The 27,752-nt window shown below is 30.5% G+C and overlaps 1 protein-coding gene across 1 annotated transcript in view; it reads right to left on the minus strand.

The window, feature by feature from the left end:
• Positions 1-3,193: 3,193 nt before the first annotated feature.
• LOC101890103 (sodium-dependent phosphate transporter 1-A) overlaps positions 3,194-27,752 on the minus strand; it is a 33,515-nt gene continuing 8,956 nt past the window's right edge. Inside the window, exons 2-8 of the mRNA XM_005186811.4 lie at positions 13,356-13,411; positions 12,035-13,295; positions 11,544-11,969; positions 11,316-11,486; positions 10,428-11,250; positions 7,292-7,477; positions 3,194-7,223 (exon numbers count right to left, since the gene is read on the minus strand). Of these exons, the coding sequence (XP_005186868.2) occupies positions 6,830-7,223; positions 7,292-7,477; positions 10,428-11,250; positions 11,316-11,486; positions 11,544-11,969; positions 12,035-12,227 (2,193 nt within the window). The 5' untranslated portion in view covers positions 12,228-13,295; positions 13,356-13,411 and the 3' untranslated portion in view covers positions 3,194-6,829. The remainder of the gene's footprint in view (positions 7,224-7,291; positions 7,478-10,427; positions 11,251-11,315; positions 11,487-11,543; positions 11,970-12,034; positions 13,296-13,355; positions 13,412-27,752) is intronic.

A 27,752-nucleotide genomic window follows, 5' to 3' on the forward strand; every position in this document is an offset into this window, starting at 1 on the left:
CTGGGTGGTCTTTTGCCCCACAAATCCTCATATTTTAGGGTAAGTGTCAATGGAACAAATATTCTACATAAAATTTCGCTATGAGTCTCCGACAAACAGAAATCTATAAAATTAGTTTTTAACTAAATACGGTAATAACAAATTCTCACATTTTAAAAAAGTACATTTTTTGAGTCAATCACTTACATATTTCGAGTGGGTTGACCGTTGGCCCATAAAACCTCATTTTTTGATGTCGGAACCAATGGAAGAATTATTCTACATAAGATTTAACTAGGGGTCCTCAACCAAAAGAAGTTTGCAGTTAGACAATTAAGCAATAAGATAGCAACATCAAATCTTTAGATTTTAAAAAGCCATTTTTGGCGTTAATTTTTCATATATTTCGACTGGGTGCCCCTTTGACCCACAAATCCTCATATTTTGGGGTAAGTTTCAATGGAACAAATATTCTACCTAAAATTTCACTATGAGTCTCCAACAACCAGAAATCTGTAAAACTATTTTTTTTAAAAAAATACGATAATAACAAATTCTCACATTTGGAAAATTCTCATTTTTTCGGATCAATTACTTACATATTTCGATTGGGTGATCCTTTGACCAATAAAATCTCATTTTTTAATATCGGAACCAATGGAAGAATTTTTCTATATAAGATTTCACTAGGGGTCCTCATCCAAAAGATATTTGCAGTTAGACAGTTTAGCAATAAAATAGCAACATTAAATCCTTAGATTTTAGTTGTTTTAAAGGGTTATTTTTGATGTATTTCGACAAGCTGCCCCTTAGACTCAAAAATCCTCATATTTTAGGATAAGTGTCAATGGAACAAATATTCTACAAGAAATTTCACTACAAGTTTCCGACAAACAATAATCTGTAAAATTATTGTTTAACAAAATACGGTAATAAAAAAAATTCTCACATTTGAAAATTTCACATTTTTTGGGTCAATAACTTATATATATTTCGAGTGGGTGGTCTTTTGACCCATAAAATCTAATTTTTTGATATCGAAACCAAAGGAAGAATTATTCTTCACAAAATTTCACTAGGACTCTCCTAACAAAGGAAATTTGTAGTTTAACAATTTAGCAATTAAATAGCAACATTAAATCGTAAAATTTTAAAAAGCCATTTTTGGCGTTAATTTTTCATATATTTCGACTAGGTGCCCGTTTGACTCACAAATCCTCATATATTAGGGTAAGTGTCAATGGAACAAATATTCTACAATACATTTCACTATGGCTCTCCGACGAACAGAAATCTGTAAAACTATTATTTAACAAAATACAAATGGCAATACCAAATCTTCTCGTTTTCAAAAGCCAAATTTTTGTTCAATAACATACATATTTCGATTGGGTGGCCCTTTGACCTATAAAACCTCATTTTTTGATGTCGGAAGCAAAGAAAGAATTATTCTACATAAGATTTTACTAGGGGTCCTCAACCAAAATAAATTTGTTGTTTAACAATTTAACAATAAATAGCAACATTAAATCTTTGTTATTTTTAAAAACCGTTTTTGGGGTTAATTTTTGATGTATTTCGACTGGGTGCCCCTTTGACCCACAAATCCTCTTATTTTAGGGTAAGTGTCAATGGAACAAATATTCTACATCAAATTTCACTATGGGTTTCCGACAAACATAAATCTGTAAAACTATTTTTTAAACAAAATACGATAATAACAAATTCTCACATTTGAAATATGCACATTTTTTGGGTCAATTACTTACCATAAAACCTCCGTTTTTGATGTCGGGATCAATGGAAGAATTTTTCTACATAAGATTTCACTAGAGGTCCTCAACCAAAAGAATTCTGTACTATAACAATTTAATAATGAAATAACAGCATTAAATCTTTAGATTTAAAAAAATCGTTTTTGGGGTAAATTTTTGATGTATTTCGACTGGGTGGTGTTTGACCCACAAATCCTCATATTTTTGGATGGGTGTTAATGAATGCAATATTCTACATATAATTTCACTATGGATCTCCGACAAACATAAGTCTATAAAATTAGTTTTTAGCTAAATACAGTAATAACAAATATTCACATTTAAAAAATTTTTGATTTGATTTAATTTCATACATATTTTGAGTGGGTGGTCTTTTGACCCATAATATCTAATTTTTTGATGTCGGAACCAATGGAAGAATTTTTCTACATAAGATTTCACTAGGGGTCCTCAACCAGAAGAAATTTGTAGTTTAACAATTTAACAATGAAAACAACAACATTAACTCTCTATATTTTAAAAATCCGTTGTTGGTGTAAATTTTTGATGTATTTCGACTGAGTGCCCCTTTGACCCACAAATCTTCATATTTTGGGATGGGTGTTAGTGAAAGATATGTTCTACATAAAATTTCACTATATGTCTCCGACAAACAGAAATCTATAAAATTATTTTTGAAGAAAAAAGGGCAATGACATATTCTTACATTTTAAAAATTCTCATTTTTTAGGTCAATTATACACATTTAGATTAAGGGGTCCTCTTGACCCATAAAACCTCAGTTTTTGATGTCGGAACCAATGGAAGAATTTTTCTAAATAAGATTTCACTAGATGTCCTCAACCAAAAGAAATTTGTAGTTTAACAATTTCACAATAAAAAATTAATATTTTGTTTTGACATTTGAAAACTTAATTTTTTTAATTTCTTACATATTTCATTTAGGTGGCCATTTGACCCATTGAATGTCCTCTTTCGGGGTAGATGTTAATGGAGCAAATATTCTACACCAAATTTCACTATGGGTCTCTGACCAAAAGGAAATCTATAGATTTACAATTTAACAATTAAAATCGCACATTAAATCTTTACATGTAAAGGAATCACATTTTTGGGCTCATATCTTAAATCTTTTGAATTTATGGTCCTTTCATCAATAAAACCTGATTTTTTGTTGTCGGAACCAATGAAAAAATTATTCTACACAAAATATCACTATAGGTCCCCACAGATCAAAAATCTATAGCTATGGTCCATACCAATTCCAAATCGCTTAAAATGTAAAAAATAACACCATTGTTTCTTTTTGTTTTCGTGGAGTCCTTTTTGCCTTCGAACTCTTTGTTCTTTTCTTTCATATTTTTTATTATCTTTTTTTTTGAAATTTTTTTATTTGTCTTTTCGTTTTCACATTTTTTGTTTTCAAATACACATTTCAAAATTACTCGTCTTCTTCTTCTTCGTGTTATGTTAATAAACAGTTATTATAATTTTCATTTTACATAGGTTTCTTTTTTTGTTTCTTCTTCCTTTCTATGATTCTTGAGATTATCGTTCCATGTTTGTTTTGTTTTGCATTTTGCTTTTCTTTCCTTTTACAATCATTGTTTTAATAGTTTGTTTTGTTTGTATAATATTAATAATAATAATAGTTAATTAATACAATACAATTATTTAATAATATTAATTAACCATTTAATTGTATGCAATCACTTATGCGATAATATCAATTATTTTCAGTTTCTTTTTTATTATTATTTTTTCTTGTTAAATTTGTGGTTGATTTTGTTTCAATGTTGTATAGAAAAATAGACACAGATTTGAAAAATAAAAAAAGGAAAAATATTTCGAAAAAACGGCATGTTTGAAGACTCTCAAGATCAGGCAATTCCTATTGGCAAATGGTTGTCTCAAGAATTCCCAAAAGCCAATAGAATTTACCATTTAATTTGAGTCACAAATTAAGTACAAATATTTATGAGGAAGAGTATTGGGGGAAAACAAAAAATACAAAATCATGGAAATGTCAAAAGAATTTACACATTCTTGTTTTAAAGCTAAGCTAAGTAATTTTCGTCTCGTTCTCGTATTTTTTTTCACATTTAAAAACCCAAAAAATGCTATTGCTTGTTTTTGTTGTTCGTTTTTTGTTGTTTTTTTTTTTTATAAATGAAATGCTTTGTTTTGTTATTATCCAAGAAATAAAAATATTTTTTGGTTTCTTTAATGAACTTAACTATTTATGACGACAGTATCTGTTTTGTTTATTACTTTGTAATTAGGTGTTAAATGTTGCTGTGGGTTTTGTTGTTATTTCCTTGTTATTGCATTTAAGAGCTGTGTGAATTTATTGGAGAATAGGAATTTTTATGGCTTATATTGGGTATTTAGTTAAAATATTTTAAATTTTTTGTTCAATTCTATTTTAAGTTGGTGTTTTGTTTTTTCTCAAAACCTTGAAGCAGTTTTTGTTTTCTGGGTATTTCAAGCTCAAAACAATTATGGCCCTAATGTAAAGCAAGTAAAGAAGATGGTTTTTTGTTGAGAGATATAAACAATGGAATTTTCAAGAAAAAATCATGCAAAAAATTATTTTTTTTTAAATTAATTTAAAACATATAAAGTGAGGTTAAGTGGTTTTTTAAGTTCGACAAGTAGAAAGGACAAATTTTGACCCACAATACTTCAGTTTTGGTCCAAAGTTGTAATGAGAAAATTATTCCTCATTGAATTTGGCTATAGGTCACGGAACAAATGAAATTTCCAGCTAGAGTCTAACCCCCTCAAAAGAAGTCATACATTTCGTACCAAGTGTTTTGGGTCTAAAACTGACTGGTTTTTCTCTTTGTAGATTTTTTACCCACAAAACATTGTTTTTGACAAAAACCATCAATGGAAGAAATATAGTACACAAAATTTCACTATAAATCTCCATACAAAAGATATCTGTAGCTTAAACCTAACTCAAAGAAAATGCACTCTCAATGCAAGTCATTTTTTGAGGTTATTTGGTATATTTTTTTAGGTTAGGTTTCAAGTTGATGGCAGTTTACCCCTTAAAACTTTATTTTTGTTTGTAGCTGTCAATGAAGAACATTTTCTACAGAAAATTTCATTATGAGTCTTCTTTAAAATGAAGTTTGTAGCTCTAACAGATACCTAGGAAAAGGTGGCTGCAAATTTTAATGTAGAATTCCTAGGTTATTTTTGTATTAATCTCATAAAGACCAAATTAATACCCAAATAAGCCATTTTAGGCGCCTTATGTCAATGGAGAAAATATTCTACACTAAATTTCACAGAGGGTCTCTGAACAAACGAAATTTATATAATCAATATTTAACAAAGAAATGCCCATTTTAGTATGGTTTAATTTTTTTAAAATTTTTTAGGTTAAGTTCCATGTTGATGGCAGTTTGACCCCTAAAACTTTATTTTTGTTTGTGGCTGTCAATGAATAATATTTTCTACAGAAAATTTTATTATGAGTCTTCTTTAAAAAGAATTATGTAGCTCAAACAGATACCAAGAAAAAGATGACTTAAAATATTGATGACGAATTTTTAGGTTATTTTTTGTGTATAACTCATGGAGAGCAAATTAGTACCCAAATAAGGCATTTTAGGGACTTGATGTCAATGGAGAAAATATTCTACACCGAATTCGATAGAGGGTCACGGAACAAAGAAAATGTATATAATCAATATTTAACAAAGAAATATTCATTTTAATTTGGTTTAAATTTTTTATTAATTATTTATTAATTTTTTTTTTAATATTTTTTTAGGTCAGGTTCCATGTTGATGGCAGTTTGACCCATAAAACTTAATTTCTGTCTTTGGCTGTCAATGAAGAATATTTTCTACAGAAAATTTTATTATGAGTCTTCTTTAAAAAGGATTCTGAGGCTCTAGCAGATACCTAGAAAAGGGTGGCTGCAAATTTTAATGTCGAATTCCTAAGTTATTTTTGTATTAATCCCATGAAGATCAAATTAATACGCAAATAAGGCATTTTAGGGACTTGATGTCAATGGAGAAATTATTCTACACCGAATTCCATAGTGGATCACTGAGCAAACGAAATTTATATAATCGATATTTAACAACGAAATATTCTTTTTTTTAATTGAATCAGTTTTTGGGTAAATTTCCTATTAGCTTCAGCTTGCTGGCCATTTGACCCACAATACTTTAGTTTTATGGCAAGGTGTCAATAGAAGAAAAATTCTTCAACAAATTCTGCTATAAGCCACCAAATAGAGGAAATCTGTAGCATTAATAGATATCAAGAAAAAAGTAATTTTAAATTTAGATACACAAATGTTAGGTTATTTTTGTATATTTTTGTCTCAGGGCCCATTGGAGCGCCACAAAGTGTTTTTAGGGACCTGATGTCCATAAAGAAATTATTCTACACCGGATTTCACTATGGGTCGCTGAAGAAAAGAAATTTGTATATTCATTATTTAACAACAAAAAATTAATTTCTGTTTGGTTATAAATAAAAATTTTGAATAATTCCACCTTTCTCTCAAATAATTACAATCACAAATGTTTGCTTTACACTAAGCCATTTTAAAAAAATTAAAAAAAAATATTTGTTTGCGTTTTCTTAAAACAAAACTAAAAATTTGTATTTCATCTGTTCAATACGGGGAAAGAAAGTTGTAATAATTAAACAATACAATATAACATAAAACATGTATACCCTGGGTGGTGTGGTGTGGTGTGGTGCTGGTGTTTAAAAAGTGTTATACAAAAACTGTTATACAAAAATATTGATAGTTCGTTAGGTTTATAGTTTCATACAAAGAAAAATTAAAACTGAATTGTAGAGCAGAGTTTTGAAAAGAAAACAAACAAAAAGTTTAAAAACAAATTAAAACTGTTATACAAACTAAGCAGGCTTTTTGTTATAATATTATCTGCTTTTTATTATGGAATTAACTCTGCTTTGACAATTATTTGTATTCTTTTTGTATAATCTATTGTTGTAAACTATTGTTGTTCTTGTTTGCATGCTAAGTACTATTTTTTTTAAATAATTTAAAAACCATCCGTTTTTCCTTTGACTTAAACACCGGTTGACACACATAAAATAAACATTATTGCTGCACTCAGTAATGCCGTTACGGGTACCGTAACAATCCAAGCATAGGCAATATTACGGAATAAATGCCAATCAACACTGCCATCGGAATGACCATGACCTTTGGCCGCTGTTTCGGGACCATTCTCTAAAGCTTGCATATCATCTTTGGTTAGTTCGGTTTTAGTGGTTGTTGCTGTTGTTGATTGCTTTGTGTCACCATTATTGCTGTTGTTGTTGTCTTTTTTGGCTCCCTTGGAGGCTATATGACCGACAAATACCACCGAACCCACTTTACAGTGGGTCGTGGAAATTGGTATACCAACTTTGCTGGCCAGCAGTACAGTTATAGCAGCACCAATTTCAATTGTAAAACCACTAGAGAAGAGAACAGGAAAAAGGAAAGGGTTAATATAAAATTGTATTCTAATCCAATGGATACTTACGTTGATGAGGTAATTTTGGTTAAATCATTGCCAATGGTTTCAATAACACGACGACCCCATAGCCATAGACCTATAGAAATGCCAATACCACCATATATCAAAATATATATGGGACTTTCGGCCTTTTGCATAACAGAACCTTCACGATAAATCATATATAAAGCAATTAGGGGGCCAATGGCATTGCTGGAAAGAAAAGAGAAACAGAAAAACGATTAGAAAAAAGGAATCTTTACATAACCTAAAAAATAGGCTAATTTTATCGACTTTTAGATTTAGGCCCTATTTTGCCGGAAGAAGTCATCCTAGAGGGTTGGTGTTGAAGGAAAATATGTTCTCTACCAAATTCTACTATGAGTCTTCAAAGAGAGCTAATGGGTAGATATTATATTTATAAAAATAATTAGCCGTATTTAATTTGATTAATAGAAAAATACAAATGTTATGGTTAAGCCCGACATGATTATTTTTAAGTTTTAGGCAAAATGTCCCATAAAACCTCGATTTTGGGGATTGGTGTTAATGGAGAACATATTCTACACTAAATTTTGCTATGAGTCTCCACACAAAAGATATCGATAGATATAATGCATAGGGCAAAATAAATCAATATTAATTTGAAAAAATAAAAAGCGAACATTTTGCAAATGAAGTGAGTATGCATATAGAAAATGGCTTATTACTGCCAGAATAAGTTATCCTAGAGATTTGGTGTAAAGGGAAAATATGTTCTACACTAAATTTCACTACAAGTCCCCAACGGCATCAAATGTGTACATTCAATACATAATATAATAAATAACAGTATTAATTTTGATTTTTTAGAATTTAAGGTTGATTTCAAAAATTTTTGAATTTCCGCCAAATTTAGCGCAGGATTTCTTTCTAGGGGATCGGGTTGATTGGAAAAAAATTCTACACAAAATTTCACTATAAGTCGCAGAACAACATACATAAATCGGAAGACATACATACATAGCGAAATAATTTGAGAATTATTCAAATTGAGGAATTTTTAGATTAAATTGGAAATCAGGCAAATTTCCCTTTTATATATTATTTTAGCGGAAACAAGTCAATTGAAGATATATTCCTCGTCGAATTTCACTATGGTTTACCGAAGAAAAGAAACTTGTGCAACCCAAAAATTAAGGATATAACCTCGGTTTTAACTTACAATTTTTTAAGGTATATCATAAAATTATGTTATTTGTAGGTTAAATTGGAAATCAGGCAAAATTACCCCTTATACCTCATTTTAGCGGAATCATGTAAATGGAAGAAGTATTCCTCGTCGAATTTCACTATGAATTACCAAACAAAAGAAATTTGTAGGACGCAAAAATCAAGGATATAACTTCAGTTTTAGATTTACAATTTTGTAAGGTATATTATAAAATTATGTTATTTGTAGGTTAAATTGGAAATCAGGCAAAATTACCCACTATACCTCATTTTAGCGAAAGTATGTCAATGGAAGAAGTATTCCTCGTCGAATTTCACTATGGATTAATGAACAAAAGAAATTTATGGGCCCAAAAATTAAGTATATAACCTCAGTTTTTAATATACATTTTTTTAAGGTATATCATAAAATGATGTTATTTGTAGGTTAAATTGGAAATTAGACAAAATTACCCCTTATACCTCATTTTAGCAGAACTATGTCAATAGAAGAAATGTTCCTCATAAAATTTCACTATAGATCAGCGAAGAAAAGAAATTTGTAGGACGCAAAAATCAAGATATAACTTCAGTTTTAAATTTACAATTTTGTAAGGTATATCATAAAATTATGTTATTTGTAGGTTAAATTGAAAACCAGGCAAATTTTCCTCTTATATCTCATTTTAGCGGAAACATGTCAATGGAAGAAGTATTCCTCGTCGAATTTCACTATGGGTTACTGAACAAAAGAAATTTGTGGGACCAAGAAATCAAGGATATAACCTCAGTTTTAAATTTACAATTTTTAAGGTATATCATAAAATTATGTTGTTTGTAGGTTAAATCGGAAATCAGGCAAAATTCCCCCTTATAACTCATTTTAGCGGAATCATGTCAATGGAAGAAATATTCCTCACCGAATTTCACTATGGATTACCGAACAAAAGAAATTTGTAGGGCGCAAAAATCAAGATATAACTTAAGTTTTAAATTTACAATTTTGTAAGGTATATCATAAAATTATGTTATTTGTAGGTTAAATTGAAAACCAGGCAAATTTTCCTCTTATATCTCATTTTAGCGGAAACATGTCAATGGAAGAAGTATTCCTCGTCGAATTTCACTATGGGTTACTGAACAAAAGAAATTTGTGGGACCAAGAAATCAAGGATATAACCTCAGTTTTAAATTTACAATTTTTAAGGTATATCATAAAATTATGTTGTTTGTAGGTTAAATCGGAAATCAGGCAAAATCTCCCCTTATACCTCATTTTAGCGGAATCATGTAAATGGAAGAAATATTCCCCACGAAATTTCGCTATAGGTCTCCAAACAAACTCTGGGACATAATCTCACTTTTTAATCTACAAAATTTTAATGTATACTATAACTATGTTATTTGTAGTTTAAATTGGAAATCTGCAAAAATCCTCTTTTTTGTCTGATTTTAGGGGCATAATGTCAATGGAAGAAGTATTCTTCACAAAATTTCACTATGGGTCATAGAACAAAAGGCATATATAGGACCTCAAAATCTAGGGAAAAACCTCACATTTTAATTTACATTCATAAAATTAAGGTATTTGTAGGTTAGATTCGATTTGGGACGGAAATGACGCAAAAGACCTCATTTTACCGGGGTGATGCCAGTGAAAGAAATATTCCTCAAAAAATTTCACTAGGGGTTACCGAACAAAGGAAATTTGTAGGATTCAAAACTTTCGAATATAACCTCACTTTTTAATTTACAATATTTTAAGGGATATAATTAAAATAAAGTTTTTTATATATAACTCGAATTTGGGCCAAATCCCCCCTAGCTCTTCATTTTAGGGGGTTGGTGTTAAAGGAAAATATGATCTTGACAAAATTTCACTAGGGGTCACCGAACAAGAGAAATGTGTAAATGCTAAAATCTAAGACATAACCTCACATTTTAATTTCGTTTTTTTTTTTTTTTCACTTACCTCACATCATTACCACCATGAGCAAAACTACCAAATGTAGCGGTTAAAATTTGTAAAAATGAAAATAGCATTGAAACTTCTTCCGTCTCCTCGTCGCTGTGTTCCGTTGAGGGATTCTTAAAATCATTAATGGCTTCTTTACTCTCAATTAAAGGAACTTTACTGGAATTTGGCGACAGCGTTGAGGAAATCATCATGTCCAGACTGCTACCACTCTCAATGACTTTGAGATTTTTCGAATTTTCAATACTGTTCGGCATCAAGCTTGCTGTTGCCTTATCACATTCATCCATGTCCAGCGTATCGGAAACTTTCAATGCGGATTGTGGCGGTGGTGGTAAGCTATTGTTATTTGCTGTTGCATTGACATTGGCATTTAGATTAGGAAGCTCATTTGTTTGCTGAGTGGCAGATATTTGTTGTGGTGGCTTAAAACAAGCTTCCAATGAATTCAAATTATCCTTGGGTGTCGTTTTGTGGAGACCATTCAGACCATTCAAGCCATTTCCATTGCCGTTGGCCTGTTCGTCAATAAAATTCAAACTGGTTATAGTCAAATCGGTATTGTCCAGACTGGCTTTGCCCAAGAGATCTTCGGCCTTTTTGATGATTTCCGGATTGATTTTATAGCCATCGGGTGTGGTGCCGCCGTTCAACGGTTTCGTGCCGTTCAAATTAAAGGGGGCTAGCTTAAAGGTTTTTGGCGAATTGTCTGTCAACGAGACCAGCTCGGTAATTTCGGCAATTGCAGGCAGTTGTTTGCCATCGCTCACCAAACTGAGAGGACGACGATTTTTCTTAGGGCTACCGGACGGTGAGGATTCTAAAAAAGGGGGAATTTAATTAATATTTTCTTTCCAAGTGATGTCAGAGTGATTTGCCACTTACCCACAGAATCCTCAAATTGAAATTTGACAGGATTTTTAGATCTTAATTGTTTGGCAATTTTACGCTTCTGCATAGGCACCAACACCAGCTGAGTCAATACGGCCACCAATAGACCCAATGCCACACTAACAGTCACAGCCAACCAGGTGGGTATGTTATCCATATAAAGCACTGTAAGACAAGAGTTATTGGCATGGTTTCCGAATATTTCGGGTATATCAAACTTACACTTTGGTCCATCCAACATAACACTGATGACATTTATGAAAAATGTCACACCATAGAATATGGGCAACGAACGGAAACCGGCTTTAAGCGGTTCAGCGGCTCTCAATATAAATTTGCGTATTGCCAAAAATAGCAAAATACTAACTAAACCACTTAAGACCGGCGATATAAACCAAGAACCAACTATGGTACCCATGGTTGACCATTTCAAACCCTGGGTGCCTCTGGCTACCAACGAGAAGCCAATAGTTGAGCCCACAATGCTATGGGTACCGGAAATCGGTAGCTTCAAGAATGTGGCCACCAACAGCCATATGGCACTACTGGCCAGGGCAGCCAAACAGCCCAACATCAACTCATCTTCATAGCCTTCATAGAGTTCCACTTCGAGAATGCCCTTACGCATGGTATCTGAAACCTTGTAGCCTGCAGGAAAAGTGTGGAGGGGGGTTAGAGAGAATTTTTTAAAGTGGAAAGGTTTTTAAGCTCACCTATCAATACAGCTCCCGATATTTCGCAGACGGTGGCCAAAACACATGCCTGCCGTATGGTCAAAACGCCAGATCCAACACTTGTGCCAAACGAATTGGCCACATCATTGGCACCAATGCCAAAGGCCAAGACAAAGGCAATAATAAAACCGACAATAACAATCCACAGGACTTCCGGTGTAAAAGGCTCCATGATGAAAACGTTCTGCTAATGAGCTTTTGTTTTGCGAAATGCTTTCAGGTAGTTTTTTTCTTGTTTTGGGTTTTTCTTCTTCGTATTACAAAATTAACAACAACGATGACAATAACAAAAGAGAATATCGAGAGGTAATGGGAGATGACTTAAATTATAAAGCTTGGCTTTCTATTTGAGAGGATGAGCGGCGTTAAGGATTTCCTTAGTTTTGTTTTAAAAACAAAATCAATGACAGAACGAGAGACAGCCAGACGGACAAAAGATGCAAACTTATAAATATTTTTTTGCTTGGGAAATACTTTGAAAAAAATCAGTGGGTGTTTAGCCAAAAGCAAATCCTTTCGAACTTTCAATAAAAATGCTGGTAGGGTATTGAAATTTTGAGTGAGTGTATATGTGTTCTTTTGGAGTTTAAGGAAAGGATGGTTGTTTGCTTTGGTTTTGCTTGTTTTGATTTTTTTTTTTTGTTGTTTTAGGAAAAATAAATATTTGTTTTCAAATATTTAAGCCACCAAATTTGCGCTTAAATTTCATTTTGCTAAATTTCATTTTTCGGGGTTTTCAGTTGAGGGAAATTTTTTAAAACCTGGCCGAAATGACGACAGGAATACTTAAAGAAATACTTTTTTTTTAATTAGAATTATTTTTTCTTTTGGAAATATATTTAACGTTAATTTATCTACCGCCTTAGGGGTAAACAGAGATTAACGTCTGTGGTGGGGGGAAAAAAGCCTCTTTGTTTTTTTTTTTATAAATAATTTATGAAGCGGGACTTTATGGGGTTTAATAAATTATAAATAGTTTTTTTTTTTCTAATGAAAATAGTAACTAAATGGAATTAACAATAATATATAGATATTTCTTAGATGGGGAGTGCAGGTGAATACCTAAAAAAGTGAACTGAAAACTATACACTAAACAAAGTTCCTCTCAAAAAAACGTGAATTTTTTTTACGAAGATTCCTGATTTTGTTATTGGTATTTTTAATGTAGTGGGTTTTCAATTACAACAAAAGTTCTTTGTTATGTTGAGTAAAACGTTGTTAAGTTGTTATTGTTGTTTTGCTGTAAGAAAAAAAAATTGGTTAATATTTTTTAATTTGATTATAATTTCACTACACAAACCTGGTGTTTAGGAAAGCATAACTTTTTTGCTGAGCTCATGAAAAGTAGTACCATGTCTGGAAAAAAGAGAAAATAAGAAGGAACATTAATTAGTATATAAGTTTAAATATAGAAAATAATTTAAATTTATAATAAAATGAATAAAAAAAACATCTGATTTTATTCCCAATTTGTTTGGTAGTATATTTCTGATATATGTTATAGCTAGAGCTTTATTTTATTCACGGACCCTTAGTGAAATTTAATGGCGAACAATTTTCCATTAACAGTATTCCATTAAAATGAAGAAATGTAGGTCAAATCGTCCAAAAACGAAAGAGGTACAAAATCAACCAAAAAAATGTCATACCTAAAATTGAGTATAAGTGTTCATGGATAAATACTACAGCTATGAAATTCTTTTGTTTGAAGACATATAGTGAAATTTAGTGTAGAATATTTCTTCCATTAACATCAAGTGTCCAAAAACGAAGGATTATGACCCAAATTGCCAATGAGTGGGAACATATCTAAAAAAAGAGAGCCGATATATTTTTTTTAATCTTCTCTGTGGATATTTTCATGGGAATGTATTATAGCTACAGTTTTCGTTTCTTCTGGAACCAATAGTGAAATTTAATGGAAAATATTTTTTCCACTGACATTATTCCCCAAAAATGAAGAAAAGTGGGTCAAATTGACCGAAAACGAAAAGGTACAAAATCGACCAAAAAATTGTATAACCAAAATGGTTTACGATTTTTAATGGGTATAGAGTACAGTTAGGCAACTCTTTTGTTTGAAGACCTATAGTGAAATTCAACGGAGAATATTTCTTCCGTTGACATTATTCCCCAAAAATGAGGGATAATTGGTCAAATTGGCCAAACACCAAAAAGTACAAAATCGACCAAAAAACTTTTATAACCAAAATTGTTTACGATTTTTAATGGATACATAGTACAGCCAGGCAATTATTTTGTTCGAAGACCTATAGTGAAATGTAGTGTAGAATATTTCTTCCATTGATATCAACTGCCAAAAATGAAGACTTATGGCCCAAATTACAACTGAGTGGGAACATGTCTAAAAATGAGACGATATTTTTTATAATTTCTTTTGGGGAATATTTTCATGGGAATGTATTATAGCTACAGTATTCGTTTCTTTCTGGAATCATCAGTAAAATTCAATGGAGAATATTTCTTTCTTTGATATTGTTCCACAAAAATGAAGAATAATTGGCCAAATAGGCCTAAAATCTTGAAAAAGTACAAAATCGACCAAAAATTGCATAACCAAAATTGTTTGGTAGTATTTTTCTGAAATATGTTATAGCTAGAGCTTTATTTTATTCACGGACCCTTAGTGAAATTTATGGCGAACCATTTTTCCATTAACAGTATTCCATTAAAATGAAGAAATGTAGGTCAAATTTCCCAAAAACGAAAAAAGTACAAAATCGACCAAAAAATTTCATACCTCAAATTGAATATAAGTTTTCATGGGTAAATACTACAGCTAGGCAATTCTTTTGTTTGAAGGCCTATACTTAAATTTGATGTAGAATATTTCCTCCATTAACATCAAGTGCCAAAAACGTAGACTTATCGCCCAAATTGCCGCGGAGTGAGAACATGTCTAAAAAAGAGACGATATTTTTTTTCTAATTTCCTTCGAGGATATTTTATTAAAATGTATTATAGCTACAGTTTTCGTTTCTTCGGAACCAATAGTGAAATTTAATGCAGAATATTTCTTCCATTGACAATATCCTCCAAAAATGACGAATTATTGATCAAAAAAACCTAAAATCTGGAAAAAGTGCAAAATCGGCCAAAATTTGCATACCCTAAATTGTTTGGTAGTATTTCATAATATTGTTATAGCTAGAGCTTTTTTTTATTCACGGACCTTAGTGAAATTTTATGGCGAACCATTTTTCCATTAACATTACCCCCAAAAAATTGTAAATCCCAATTTGAACCGATATTTCCCGGACTTACGCTGGTCCTAACCGTTTCCATTTCTTCCAAGATGCATAGTGAAATTCGATAAGGACTTCTATTAGCACTCGACCCATAAAACAAAGAATTAATGACCAAATGCCCAAAAATTGAAAAAATAAAAGAAATTAAGCTAAATATATATTTTATGTATATCCTAATTTGGTTCGAAATTTATTCGATATATATAGCTCCAGCGATTTCTTTTGTTTGTAGACTCATATTGAAATTTGATGCTGAATATTTTTCTCATTATCACCTTGTTTCTAAAATTAAGCAATAAAGGTCAAATGGCGCGCAATTTGAGATGTGTAAGAAAAATTAAGACAATATAATATTTTTTTTGTTTGTTTGTACCCCCAACTTCAATCTATTTCCCAATTTTATATTGTTCCTATCAACTTTGTTTCTTCAGAGACTTATAGTGAAATTCGATGGAGAATATTTTCTCCCTTAACTCCCATCATCTAAAATGAAGCATTTTAAGTCAAATTGGCTTCAATTCAACCAAACCCCAACAAAAGACTCCTTAGCTGTCCTACCCACAATTCAAGCTAAGTAAACCTCCTTTCCACCTCCTCTCTCTTTTCACAGTAAAATATATTTCCAGTCTCCCTCCAGAATATTAATAATTGCAAAAAAATTACCATACTACCGTGAATTCCTTTAAAATTTATTTTTTTTCCCGACACTCATTCCTCTCCTGGCCGTTTGATTTTTTATTGAGAAAATTTCCATAGAATTTCAATGGAACAGCAATGAAAGAATTTCCTGTATCTGAAAACAATTGAAATGATTGTTCAATGTATTCGAGTTTTGTTTTGCTCTCTTGCCTACAAATTCTATGGAAAAAAATTAATTGGTACAATACGACGACAATACGGTAGTGAGATAATGTCAACATCTAGAATTGGGTGACATTGATATTTGAAATGAGAACAAAAGATTGGATTTTGCAAACAATGGGGAATAGGTGACAGACATGTAGGTATGTACGTCATGGCGTGTAGGCCTGAGCAAAGGGCGGGTTTTCAAATTTGCTAATTTACGGAAAAAATTCTACTCAATTTCCGAAAAGGGAAATTTTTGTTTTTATAATTTTTTTTTAATTAAAAAAAAATACAAAAAAGGGAAATTTTTGATTTTACGATTTTTTTAAATCTTTCTAATCTGGAATCTATATGAAATTTTGTACTATTTGGAATTGAAATATAAATTTCCCCTATAGTAAAAAATTTCCCAAAAAGGGAAATTTTTGTTTTTAAGAATTTTTAAAAAATTATTTAAATCTGAAATCTATGTGTTTGTTTGTTTTATGTTTCAATATAATAAGGAATTATTTGACATTAAAATATACAATTTCCCCTTATAGGAAAAAATTTCCCAAAAAGGAAATTTTTATTTTTACGATTTTTTAAATTTTTTTTTCAAATCTGGAATCTATATGAAATTCTAAACTATTTCTAAATTCTAAATTTGAAAAAAATTCCCAAAAAGGGGAAATTTTTTTTTTCAGCGAATTTCTTAAAATTCTTGCAAATCTGAAATCTATATGAAATTCTTAAATATTTCTCATCAAAAAATATATTTCCCCCCATAGAAAAAAATTCCCCAATAAGGGAAATTTTGTTTTAGCGAATTTTTAAATAATTCTTTCAATCTGGAATCTATATGATATTCTCAAAAATTTGGTATCTAAAAATATAAATTTCCCCTTTTGGGAAAAAATTTCCCAAAAGGGAAATTTTTCTTAATAGGAATTTTTTCAGAATTCTTTCAAATCTGAAATCTATGTGAAATTCTCAAAATATTTGGCATCAAAAAATATAAATTTCTCTTTATCGGAAAAAATGTCCCAAAAAGGAAAATTTTTGTTTTAGCGAATTTCTTAAATACTATTTTGTATCAGAAATATAAATTTCCCTTATCGGAAAACAATTCCAAAAAAGGAAGTTTTTGTTTTAGCGAATTTCTTAAAAATTCTTTCAAATCTGGAATATATATGAAATTCGATACTATTTAGCACCATAAAAATATAATTTCCCCTACTGAAAAAATTTCCCCAAAAGGGAAATTTTTATTTTTGCGAATTTTTACAAAATTCTTCCAATTCTGGATTTTATATGAAATTCTATACTATTTGGTATCAAAAAATATAATTTCCCTTTATAGGAAAAATTTCCCATAAAGGAACTTTTTGTTTCAGCGAATTTCTTAAACATTCTTTCAAATCTGGAATCTATATGGAATTCTATGCTATTTTATTTCAAAAAAATTTAAATTTCCCCTTATAGGAAAAAAATTCCCAAAGGGGAAATTTTTGTTCTAGCAAATTTCCTAAAAATCTTGCAAATCCGAAATCTAATTTCCCCTCATAGAAAAAATGTCCCAAAGGGAAATTTTTGTTAATAGGAATTTTTGAAAATTGTTTCAAATCTAAAATGTATATAAAATTTTATACTATTGGCATCATAAAAACAAAATTTCCCCTTATGGGAAAAATTTCCTAAAAGGGAAATTTTTTTTAGCGAATTTCTTAAAAATTCTTTTAAATCTGGAATCTATAGCATTTTCAGATTAAATGAAACCTTTTGCAATTCAAATGAAACTTTTTGCAGCGGGAATGAAACCTTTTGCAGTGGAATTGAAACCTTTTGCAGTGGAAATGAAGCCTTTTGCAACCGAAGTGATACCATTTGCAACCGAAATGAAACTTTTTGCAAATCAAATGAAACTTTTAAATTTATAGAAGGAAAAATAACAAAACATTTTTATTTTTAGTAGTTTTAAATTAAATCAATTAATTATAACTAATATATTGACAAAAAGGTTTCATTTAATCTGAAAATGCTATATATAGGAATTCTATACTATTTTATATCAAAAACTAAAAATTTCCCTTTATAAAGAATAATTTCCCAATAATTTTATTTTATGAATTTTTACAAATTATTTCAAATGAGAAATCTATATTTAATTCTTAATTATTTCTCATCAAAAAATATAAATTTCTCCCCATAGGAAAAAATTTCCTAATAGGGAAATTTTGTTAATAGGATTTTTTTTAAATTCTTTCAAATCTAGGATCTGTATGGAATTCTATACTATTTTTGTATCAAAAAATATAAATTTCCCCTTATGGCATAAATTTCCCCCAAAGGGAAATTTTTATTTTTATGAATTTTACAAAATTCTTTCAAATGTGGAATCTATATTTATTTCTCATAAAAAATATATAAATTTCCCCTTTATAGAAAAAATTTCCCAAAAAGGGAAATTTTTGTTTTAGCGATTTTTTTTAAAAATTCTTGCAATCTGAATCTACATGAAATTCTCAATATTCGGCATCAATAAAATATAAATTTCCCCCTATGGGAAAATTTTCCCAAAAGGGAAATTTTTTTTTTTATAAATTTTTACAAAATTTTCCATTCTTTTAAAAAATTATTAAAAAAGCTCATTTTAATTTAATTGTTTTAAAATTCTTTAATCCCCAAAATTTTTAAAATAAAAAATTCCCTTTGAAATGGGGATATAAACAAAAGTAATTTACACAACCCATAAAGTTATCGGAAACATATGTCATGCTTAAAATCTTCCTCGATAAATTCAAATTAACCCCCTCCAAAAAAACGCCACTCAAATTCTGCCCATCATCACTGTCTACTGTCGAAGATTCTTAAGTCATAAATCAAATGGAACAGTAGAGAACAAAAACAACAACAACACAAGCCACTACAAGAATTACACTTGAAACAACAAGGCTAGCCGAGACATGAGAATGAAGAAAAAAGAAACTAATTAACATTTGCGCCAATACTTTTTGCATTAAGTCCCCGCTCTACCCCAGTCCAATCTTTCTCCCTCCCTGATATTGAAAATGAAATGCAAAATCAAGAACAAAATTCAGTCATCAATAATTTTTTTTTTAAATATTTTTTCCGATATATCGATTGTTTTGCATGGTGTGCCTTAAGTCTCATCTTTGTTGCTGTAGTTAATAGTGTTTTTATTTTTGTTTTGCCAAAATTTTACTACGAATCAGCATTTTATTTTTGAAATGTACATCAGGTCTTTTTTGGTTGAAATATCAATCCAGAACAACAAACAAATCAATCAAATGTTTTTTTCGATGATAATTAAAAGACTTACTGCAGACAAACAACCTCAGCAACAAGGGAAATTTCCGAGGAAAGAATTTCTTATTTTTGTTACAAAAAATAAATAAAAATAATCAGCTCTTCTCCGGTTTCGTTGGTATTTGAATGACAAGCATATTTTGTTTGGTTTCGAAGACATGTGATTGGAAAATAAAAAATTCCGTGTTTTTTCGTGATGATTATGGAACAGGTTGACACTTAGAAGTAAGACAAGATTTTATTGAGGATATTTGTAAACAAAAGTATTTTTATCGATTTTTTCGATTAGACATCATATTATCGTTATTGTTTTTTGTTTTTTTTGGAAAGAAAATGTGTAATCGATATGTTTTTCCATAAGAAAACTTGTTAACGATATGTATTTCGATAAAAAAATGTTATCGATGTTTCAATTTTATGATAAAAAAAATTGTTATCGATATGTTTTTCGATAGCAAATTTTATTATCGATAAAAAAAACAACTTATATATATATAATGTTTGCGACATTAACATGTTATCGATAATTTTTCATGTTATCGATATTGATTATCGATAACAAAACTTATATCGATAAAATATTTCGATAACTAAACTTAATATCGATAAATGTTTCCGACATTAACATGGTATCGATCACTTTTCATTAGTAATCGATTTAGATTCCTAATTGAAAACTAGTTATCGAAATAGCTATCTAAAAGAAATTATTTTATCGATTAGACTTTCTTCTGGAAACTTTACCTTGTGAGGACTTGTTATCGATCCATTTTCTCTAAGAAAATGTGTTTATATTCACTTTTCTTAAAGAAATTTGTAATCGATAAAATTTGGGTTTAGAAAATGTTATCGGTCCAAGTTTCTTTAAGGAGAATCGATCTAATAAAAATTAGATCGAGATAGTAGTAGAGAAGATGTAATCGATCAACTTTTATGTTACAAACCAATGTAATCGGATATCCATCACATTTCATCAACAAAAATATTTTTCAAAGGAAAATAAAAGAAAATTCTTTATGGATTGGGGTTTTTTAAGAACACTTGTTATCGGTCAACTTTTCTTCATGAAAACTTGTTATCGGACAACGTTTCGTCAACATAAGATGTTATCGATCAACTTTTCTCAAAGTAAAGTTCCTTCGTCGATCGTTGTTCTATAAGAAAACTTGTTATCGTTCAACTTTCATTTGAAAAGAACTGTTATCGATCAACATTTCATCGACAGAAGAAGCTATCAAAAATTTTTCGGTAACAAAATATTTAATCAATTCCATTTTCCTTAAGGAAATGTGTCATCGATTATCTTCTCTTAAAAAAGGAACGTTATCGATCAACTTTTCTGAAAGGGAAGCTAAAAAAATCCGTCATCAATCTGAGTTCTTTAGAAAACTTGTTATCGGTCAACTTTTCTGTAATAAAAATCGTTTTCCTTTGAAAAGAAATTTTATCGATCACCATTTCATTAACAAAAAATGTTATCGATCAACTTTTGTGGAAAAAACTGTAATCAATCCACTTTGCGGTAAGGAAATATGTTATCGATCATCTTCCTTAAGAAACGTTATCGATGAACTTTCTCAAAGCTAAGTCGAAGAAAATCCATTATCGATCAGTTTTCTTTAAGAAAACTTGTTATCGATAAACTTTTCTTTAATAACATTCTTATCGTTCTGATTTTCTTTGATAATAGTTTGTTAGCCTTTAAATCCTCTTCAAGAAAGTTTGTTATCGATTAACTTTTCTTTGATAAACTATGTTATCGGTCCACAATTCTCTAGAGAAACATGTTAAAGATCAACTTTCGTTAAAAAGAAAATAGATAGATAAATTTTCGTTAATAAAATATATTATCGTTCATCTTTCCTTAAAGAAAGTATGTTATCGAAGAACTTTTCTCAAAGCTAAGTCAAAGAACATCCACTATCAGTTTTCTTTAAAAAAACGTGTCATCGATAAACTTGTCTTTAATAAAATTTCTTATCGTTCTGATTTTCTTTGATAAAAGTTTGTAAGCCTTAAATCCTCTTCAAGAAAGTTTGTTATCGATCATTTTTCTTTGATAAACTATGTTATCGGTCCACTTTTCTCTTAGAAAACATGTTAATGATCAACTTTTCGTTTAAAGAACCGTTATCGATCTTTTCGTTAATAAAATATATTATCGATAATTGTTTCATTAAGAAAAGATGTTATCGACCAAATTTTGAGAAAGAAAAGTCATGGAAAACCGTTATCGAACTCTTTTCTTTAGAAAATCTTGTTATCGATATCATTTTATTTAAAGAGAAAATTATCGATGAAATTTTTGAAATTTGAATATATAACACCTTCTCTTAATAAAATTGGATCGATAACAATATGTTATCGACCTACTTAATAAAAAAAGTCATGGAACATCCGTTTTCGATCATTTTTCTTAAGAAAAACTTATTATCGATACAATTGTTTAATACAATTTCTTATCGAACAGTTTTCTTCGATAACAGTTGTTAACCATTGCATTTCCTTAAGACAATTTGTTAAAATTGTTATCGTCAAACTATTCCTCAAACAACGCTTATCGATGTCCTTCCCTCTGTTCGTTGGTGGATATCACTCTAGCTTCCGAACGAATTAAGTAGGTTGATAAAATTTACTCAAATGTATATTATGACTGCAGGACTTTTGGTATTGAAAATTGACCATGTAGGTCCACGTCTTCGTAGAGCCCCCATATAACAACAACTCCCGATATTCGGTATTTTGGTGAGTTAAATGACATTATTCACCGAAATTGTTTAAAATTTGGTACTTGAAGTTCGTAATGAATACTACAGCTTATGACTGAAAATTGTCTGTGCAGGTCCACGTCTTCGTATAGCCCCAATATAATGGTACCTCCTGATATTCGGATATTTTAATGATTTTAGCGACATTATTCACCGAAATTGTTTAAAATTTGGTACTTGAAGTTCATAATGGATACTAAGCCCAAGACAGAAATTGTCTGTGCATCCCGTCTTCGTATAGCCCCCCTATAACGGCATCTCCCGATATTCGGATATTTGGGATGATTTTAGCGACATTTTTCACCAGAATCGCTTCAAATATGGTATTAGAAGTTCGTAATGGATACTACGGCCTATGACTGAAAAATGTCTGTCCAGGTCCACGTCTTCGTATAGCCTCCATATACAGTACCTCCGATATTCGGATGTTTGATGATTTTAGCGACATTATCAATCGGAATGTCTCAATTTGGTATTTGAAGTTCGCAATAGGTACTACAGCCTATGACAGAAAACTGTCAGTGCAGGTCCACTTCTTCGTATAGCCCCCTTATAACGGTATAGCCCCGATATTCGGTGTTATGATGATTATAGCCACATTATTCACCGGAATTGTTTGAAATTTCGTATTTGAAGTTCGTAATAGGTACTACAGCCTACGGGAAAAAATCACGTCAGCAGATCCACGTTTTCGTATAGCCCCCATTAAACGATACCTCCCGATATTTGTATTTTGATGATTTTAGCGACATTATTCACCGATTTTTTGTCCAGTTTCGCATTTGAATATTGTAATGGCTACTGACCCTATATAACGGCTACATTCGGTATTTTTAAGATTTTAAAAGAAATTTTAACGGATTTTATTTTATTTTATTTTTTTTTTTTTAATTTCCAAATTCCTTCCAAATGGTGGAGGGTATTCAAGCTTTTTACTTGTTGATATAAAAATTGGAATATTAACGTTAATTGAAGGTCTCCTTTTAATTGCTTGAATATTTTTCCATTGATTATTTTCAATGAATTTTCCTTTTACAGAACAATGTTGTTGTCCTTTTTTTTTTTTTTTTTTTTTTTTTTTCAAAATATGAATAAATAAACGATACACAATTCATAAGACATGTTTCCTTTTGGCGCAAATTGTATAATTAATTACAACACAACGAGAACGAAAAAAAAAATTAAGAAAAATACTCGGCAAATTTACAAACCATAGGTGGCCACACTTGGATCTTTTCAGTTCTTTAATGAAAATATTGTTCTTTTTGTTTAAACAACAATGCCACTACGGCACCGCTCGAAAACGCAAAATGTCAGTAAAAATGAAATCGATGTTCATTTATTTATTCCCTGGACTGGAAAAACGGATTTCAAAAGAAAAAAAAAACAACAACTCAACAAAATAATAACACAAACGACATTCTCTGGACACCAACAAAAATGTATATATGTCACGGTATTATTCCGATCAGCCATTCGGCACATGGAACATGAAAAACCAATGCAATGCAATTTGCAAAATAAATACAAACAGGGAGAGGGAGAGAGAGAAAAAAAACCGAAAAGAACACACACGATTGGGTGCCACACGCTATCAAATCAATTAATCTATTCTGAATAACAACGAATTTGTAACGACATAGGCGGCAGTGGGGCACGGAATCCGAACGGCCATTGCAATGCCTAGCTAGATGAATAATGAATGGGGTTGGGAAAATTGTTATGCTGGCTGGCTGGGTTACAAATTCATTCAATACTGGCCTGCACCAATGCAGTCCAGCTTCGTTTGCATGACAATACTTTGACAGTAGTTGGAAAATTTTGTTGTGTTGGTTTTTATTTAGTTTTCATCACGTCCACCATGTACGTGCAATGTCAGGTCATTGCCAACAGAAAATGTTGCATCCCAAAAAAAACTTTAATAATGAAAAAGTTTGTAAATTAAAAAACTAAACAACAACAAAAAACTAAAATAAATATTTACACTTCTCAAGAGAGACCGGAATGGCCGGTGTGAAGGTCCAGAGGTGGGTAGGTGGTAAATTACACCCGACAGCACCTCTCATTAGGTGGCCGGCATCATCATCATTATTTCGAACCGCACAGTTTTGGATCGCATGTCACATTCTAACAAAACCATTAGCCCCTGCCGGGGTTTGTTGTTGTTTGTCGTTTCAGTGTTCTTTGTGCATTGTTGTTGCATAGGAAGCTAATAACAAACAATCGACAACATCAAACTATTTTTAAACTTGTTATTCAATATTTCATTACATTTCCCTTTTTTGTGTGTGTGTATGCGTGCGAGTGTGTGTGTGTGTGTGTTACGAACAATACGTAATTTTTCAAAATAACAAACAAACGGAAAATCTCCACATGACTCTCCAGTGACGTAAAGCGAATGGCAGTAGTAAAGCGAACGGACAACTGTTTCATTTAAAACTTGAACTTTTTAAGAGGTTAACATTCACATTAAAGACATTAAGTTTGTTATACAAAACTGAGTGGTATTGGGACTTTCATTATCGAGAGCATGTGTTTTGAAAACTATAATTTGCGGATTTTATTTTTCTAGACATCATTTCTGACAAAATTTTTCTTCTATAACCCATTTCTTATTCTTATAAGAGGCCAATCGATTACAGCACTATTTAAAGAAAAGTAGTTCGATAACAATATTTTCGTGAGAAAACTTTATCGATAACAACATTTTTAGTGAAAGTTGATCGATAACAACATTTTTTAAAGAATAATTTATCGACAACAACATTTTTTAAAAAAATAATGAACGATAACAACATTTGTTAAAGAATAAATGATCGATAACAACATTGTTAGAGAATAATTGATCGATAACTATTTTTCCTGAAGAAACGATATTCGATAACACCAAATCTTTTGAAAAAGTCCAACGATAACAAAATCTATTTGGAAAAAAATGATCGATAACAACAAATTCAAAATAGTTTTCTTCGATAACATAATTTCTTTTATGAAGGTCAATCGATTTCGAAATTAGTTCGACAACAATATTTCGTGAGAAAACTGTATCGATAACAAAATTTTTTAGTGATAAGTGGATCGATAAGACATTTGTTAAAGAATAATTGATCGATAATAACATTGTGAAAGATTATTAATCGATAACAATTTTTCCTGAAAGAAACGAATATTCTATAACAACTTATCTTCTGAAAAAGTCAACGATAACAAATCGTCTGAAAAATTATCGATGACAACATTTTTTTCTTGTTAAGTTGATCGATAACAACATTTGTTAGAGAATAATTGATCGATACTATTTTTCCTGAAAGAAACGATATTCGATAAGAACTTATCTTTTGAAAAGTCCAACGATAACTAAATCTTTTGAAAAAATATGATCGATAGCAACAATTTCAAAAATAGTTTTCTTCGATAACTTAATTTCACAATGTCCTACAAGGTTGTCTTCGATAACATATTTCTTATATGAAGGTCAATCGATTTCAGCGCAATTAAAAGAAAAGTTGTTCGATAACAGCGTTATCGTAGAAAAGTTTATCGATAACAAAAGTTTTTATTGATAAGTTGATCGATAACATAATTCCTTAAGGAATAATTGATCGATAACAACGTTACTGAAGAAAATATGTTCGATAACAACTTATCTACTGAAAAAGTCCAACCATAACAAAATCGTTTTGAAAAAATATGATCGATACCAACAATTTCAAAAATAATTTTCTTCGATAACACCATTTTGGCATGAAGATAAATCACTATTTAAAAAGATGATCGATAACAACGCTTTGAGAGAGAAGTTTGCCGATAACATATTATTCTTAAAGAACTTGATCGATAGTAATATTCTTCTATTAAATAATTGATCGATAACAATTTTTCTTAAAGAAACTTTTTTCGATAACAAACTATTTTTGAAAAAGCCAATCGATAACAAATTTTTTATGAAAAAAATGAATCGATAGTAGCATTTTCTAAAACAGGTTTCTTCGACATTAACATTTTTTTATAAAAGTTACAAAATTCGGTATTAATAGTTAATCGATAACAACTTTATCGAGAGAAAATTTTTCGATAAGAATATTTTTTATAGATATTTCTTATAAAATATTTAATCGACACCATTTTTCTTAAAGAATTCTTTTTTTCGATAACAAAATAGTTTTCGAAAAAGTCAATCGATAACAATTTTTTATTAAAACATTATCGATGGCAGCATTTGCTAAAAGCTTTCTTCGATATCAATATTTATTACATACAAGAGGAACGATAACAGGATCGGTACTAAATGTAATAGATAACGTTTTCGCGAGAAAAATTTTTTCGATAAACATATTTTGTTATAGATTAGTTGATCGATCACAACTTTCTTATAAAGTATTTGATCGTAATAATTTTCTGAAAGAAATGTTTTTCGATAATACAATCTTTTGTAAAAAATTTATCGATAGCATAAGAGCGTAACGATAGCAGCAAAAGTTTTTCGATAAGATAGTTCCTAGATATTTGATCGATATAACATTTCTCGCAGAAAACTTACCATACAACCTTTTCTAAAAAAAAAAAGATAACCGATAACAGTCCGATAGATAACAATTTTATAAATTTGTAAATGAATTTGGCCAATTATTAATTTTGAAAAAATATACCCTGTCAGCATTCCCAAAATCTACTAGTTTTGGATTTTTTCGGTATCATAAAGCGAAAAATTTTAGTTAAAACTTTATATCCTTGAATTCTGGAACCAGCACATTATAAACATACGATTTTAAAACCCCCACCTCTGGTCCATAAAAACCAATTCATCCATATTCTCTCCCAATTTGATGAAATACAACTCCCAACTCTGTCCCCCTAACCGTATGTCATAACAGCTGTTGTTTGAACAACGACATCCTTCCTTTATATTCGTATCGCGTGGCAAGGTAGCGTAAATATTATATTTTAAAAGCAAATAAATGTCTCAACAAATAATACTATTGAACGCAAGCGTTGTACCTTTCGAAAGACAAGAGGGGGACACAAGGATTTCTTCTGTGACGTTGGTGATATGCCGCTTTTGGTATTGGTTTTGATGTCGCGTGGTGGTGGTTTTCTTTATTACCGGCCTCCTTCACTCATTATCGTTGTTGTTGTTGTTATTCGGCTATTCTGAAAATAACATCTGCCTTTTGTGGGATTATTTTTTGTTGTGCTAGTCATCCCGTCAATGGTCAGTCAGGCAGTCGTTTTAATTCTCATTAGGAAAATTAAAGAAATTGAAACTACCCACAATTACAACAGCAAGGAAGTAGGCAATATCTAAAGGTGTTGTAATTGTTGGGTGCTTGCAAAAAGTTCTTGTAGGGCATAACGGCATAGGGATTTGTGGGTGTGTCATGAAGAAACAGAGAGAGAGAGAGAGAGCCAATGTAAATCATCAACAGAGAGTAGAGATTTTTGCAAACATCGGCTCTGCCTGGAATGGTTGTGGGTAAACACTGTACACATCGTCGTGCGTACGAA

This window comes from Musca domestica, unplaced genomic scaffold, assembly GCF_030504385.1.
Source record: "Musca domestica strain aabys unplaced genomic scaffold, Musca_domestica.polishedcontigs.V.1.1 107, whole genome shotgun sequence".
Lineage (NCBI taxonomy): Eukaryota > Metazoa > Arthropoda > Insecta > Diptera > Muscidae > Musca > Musca domestica.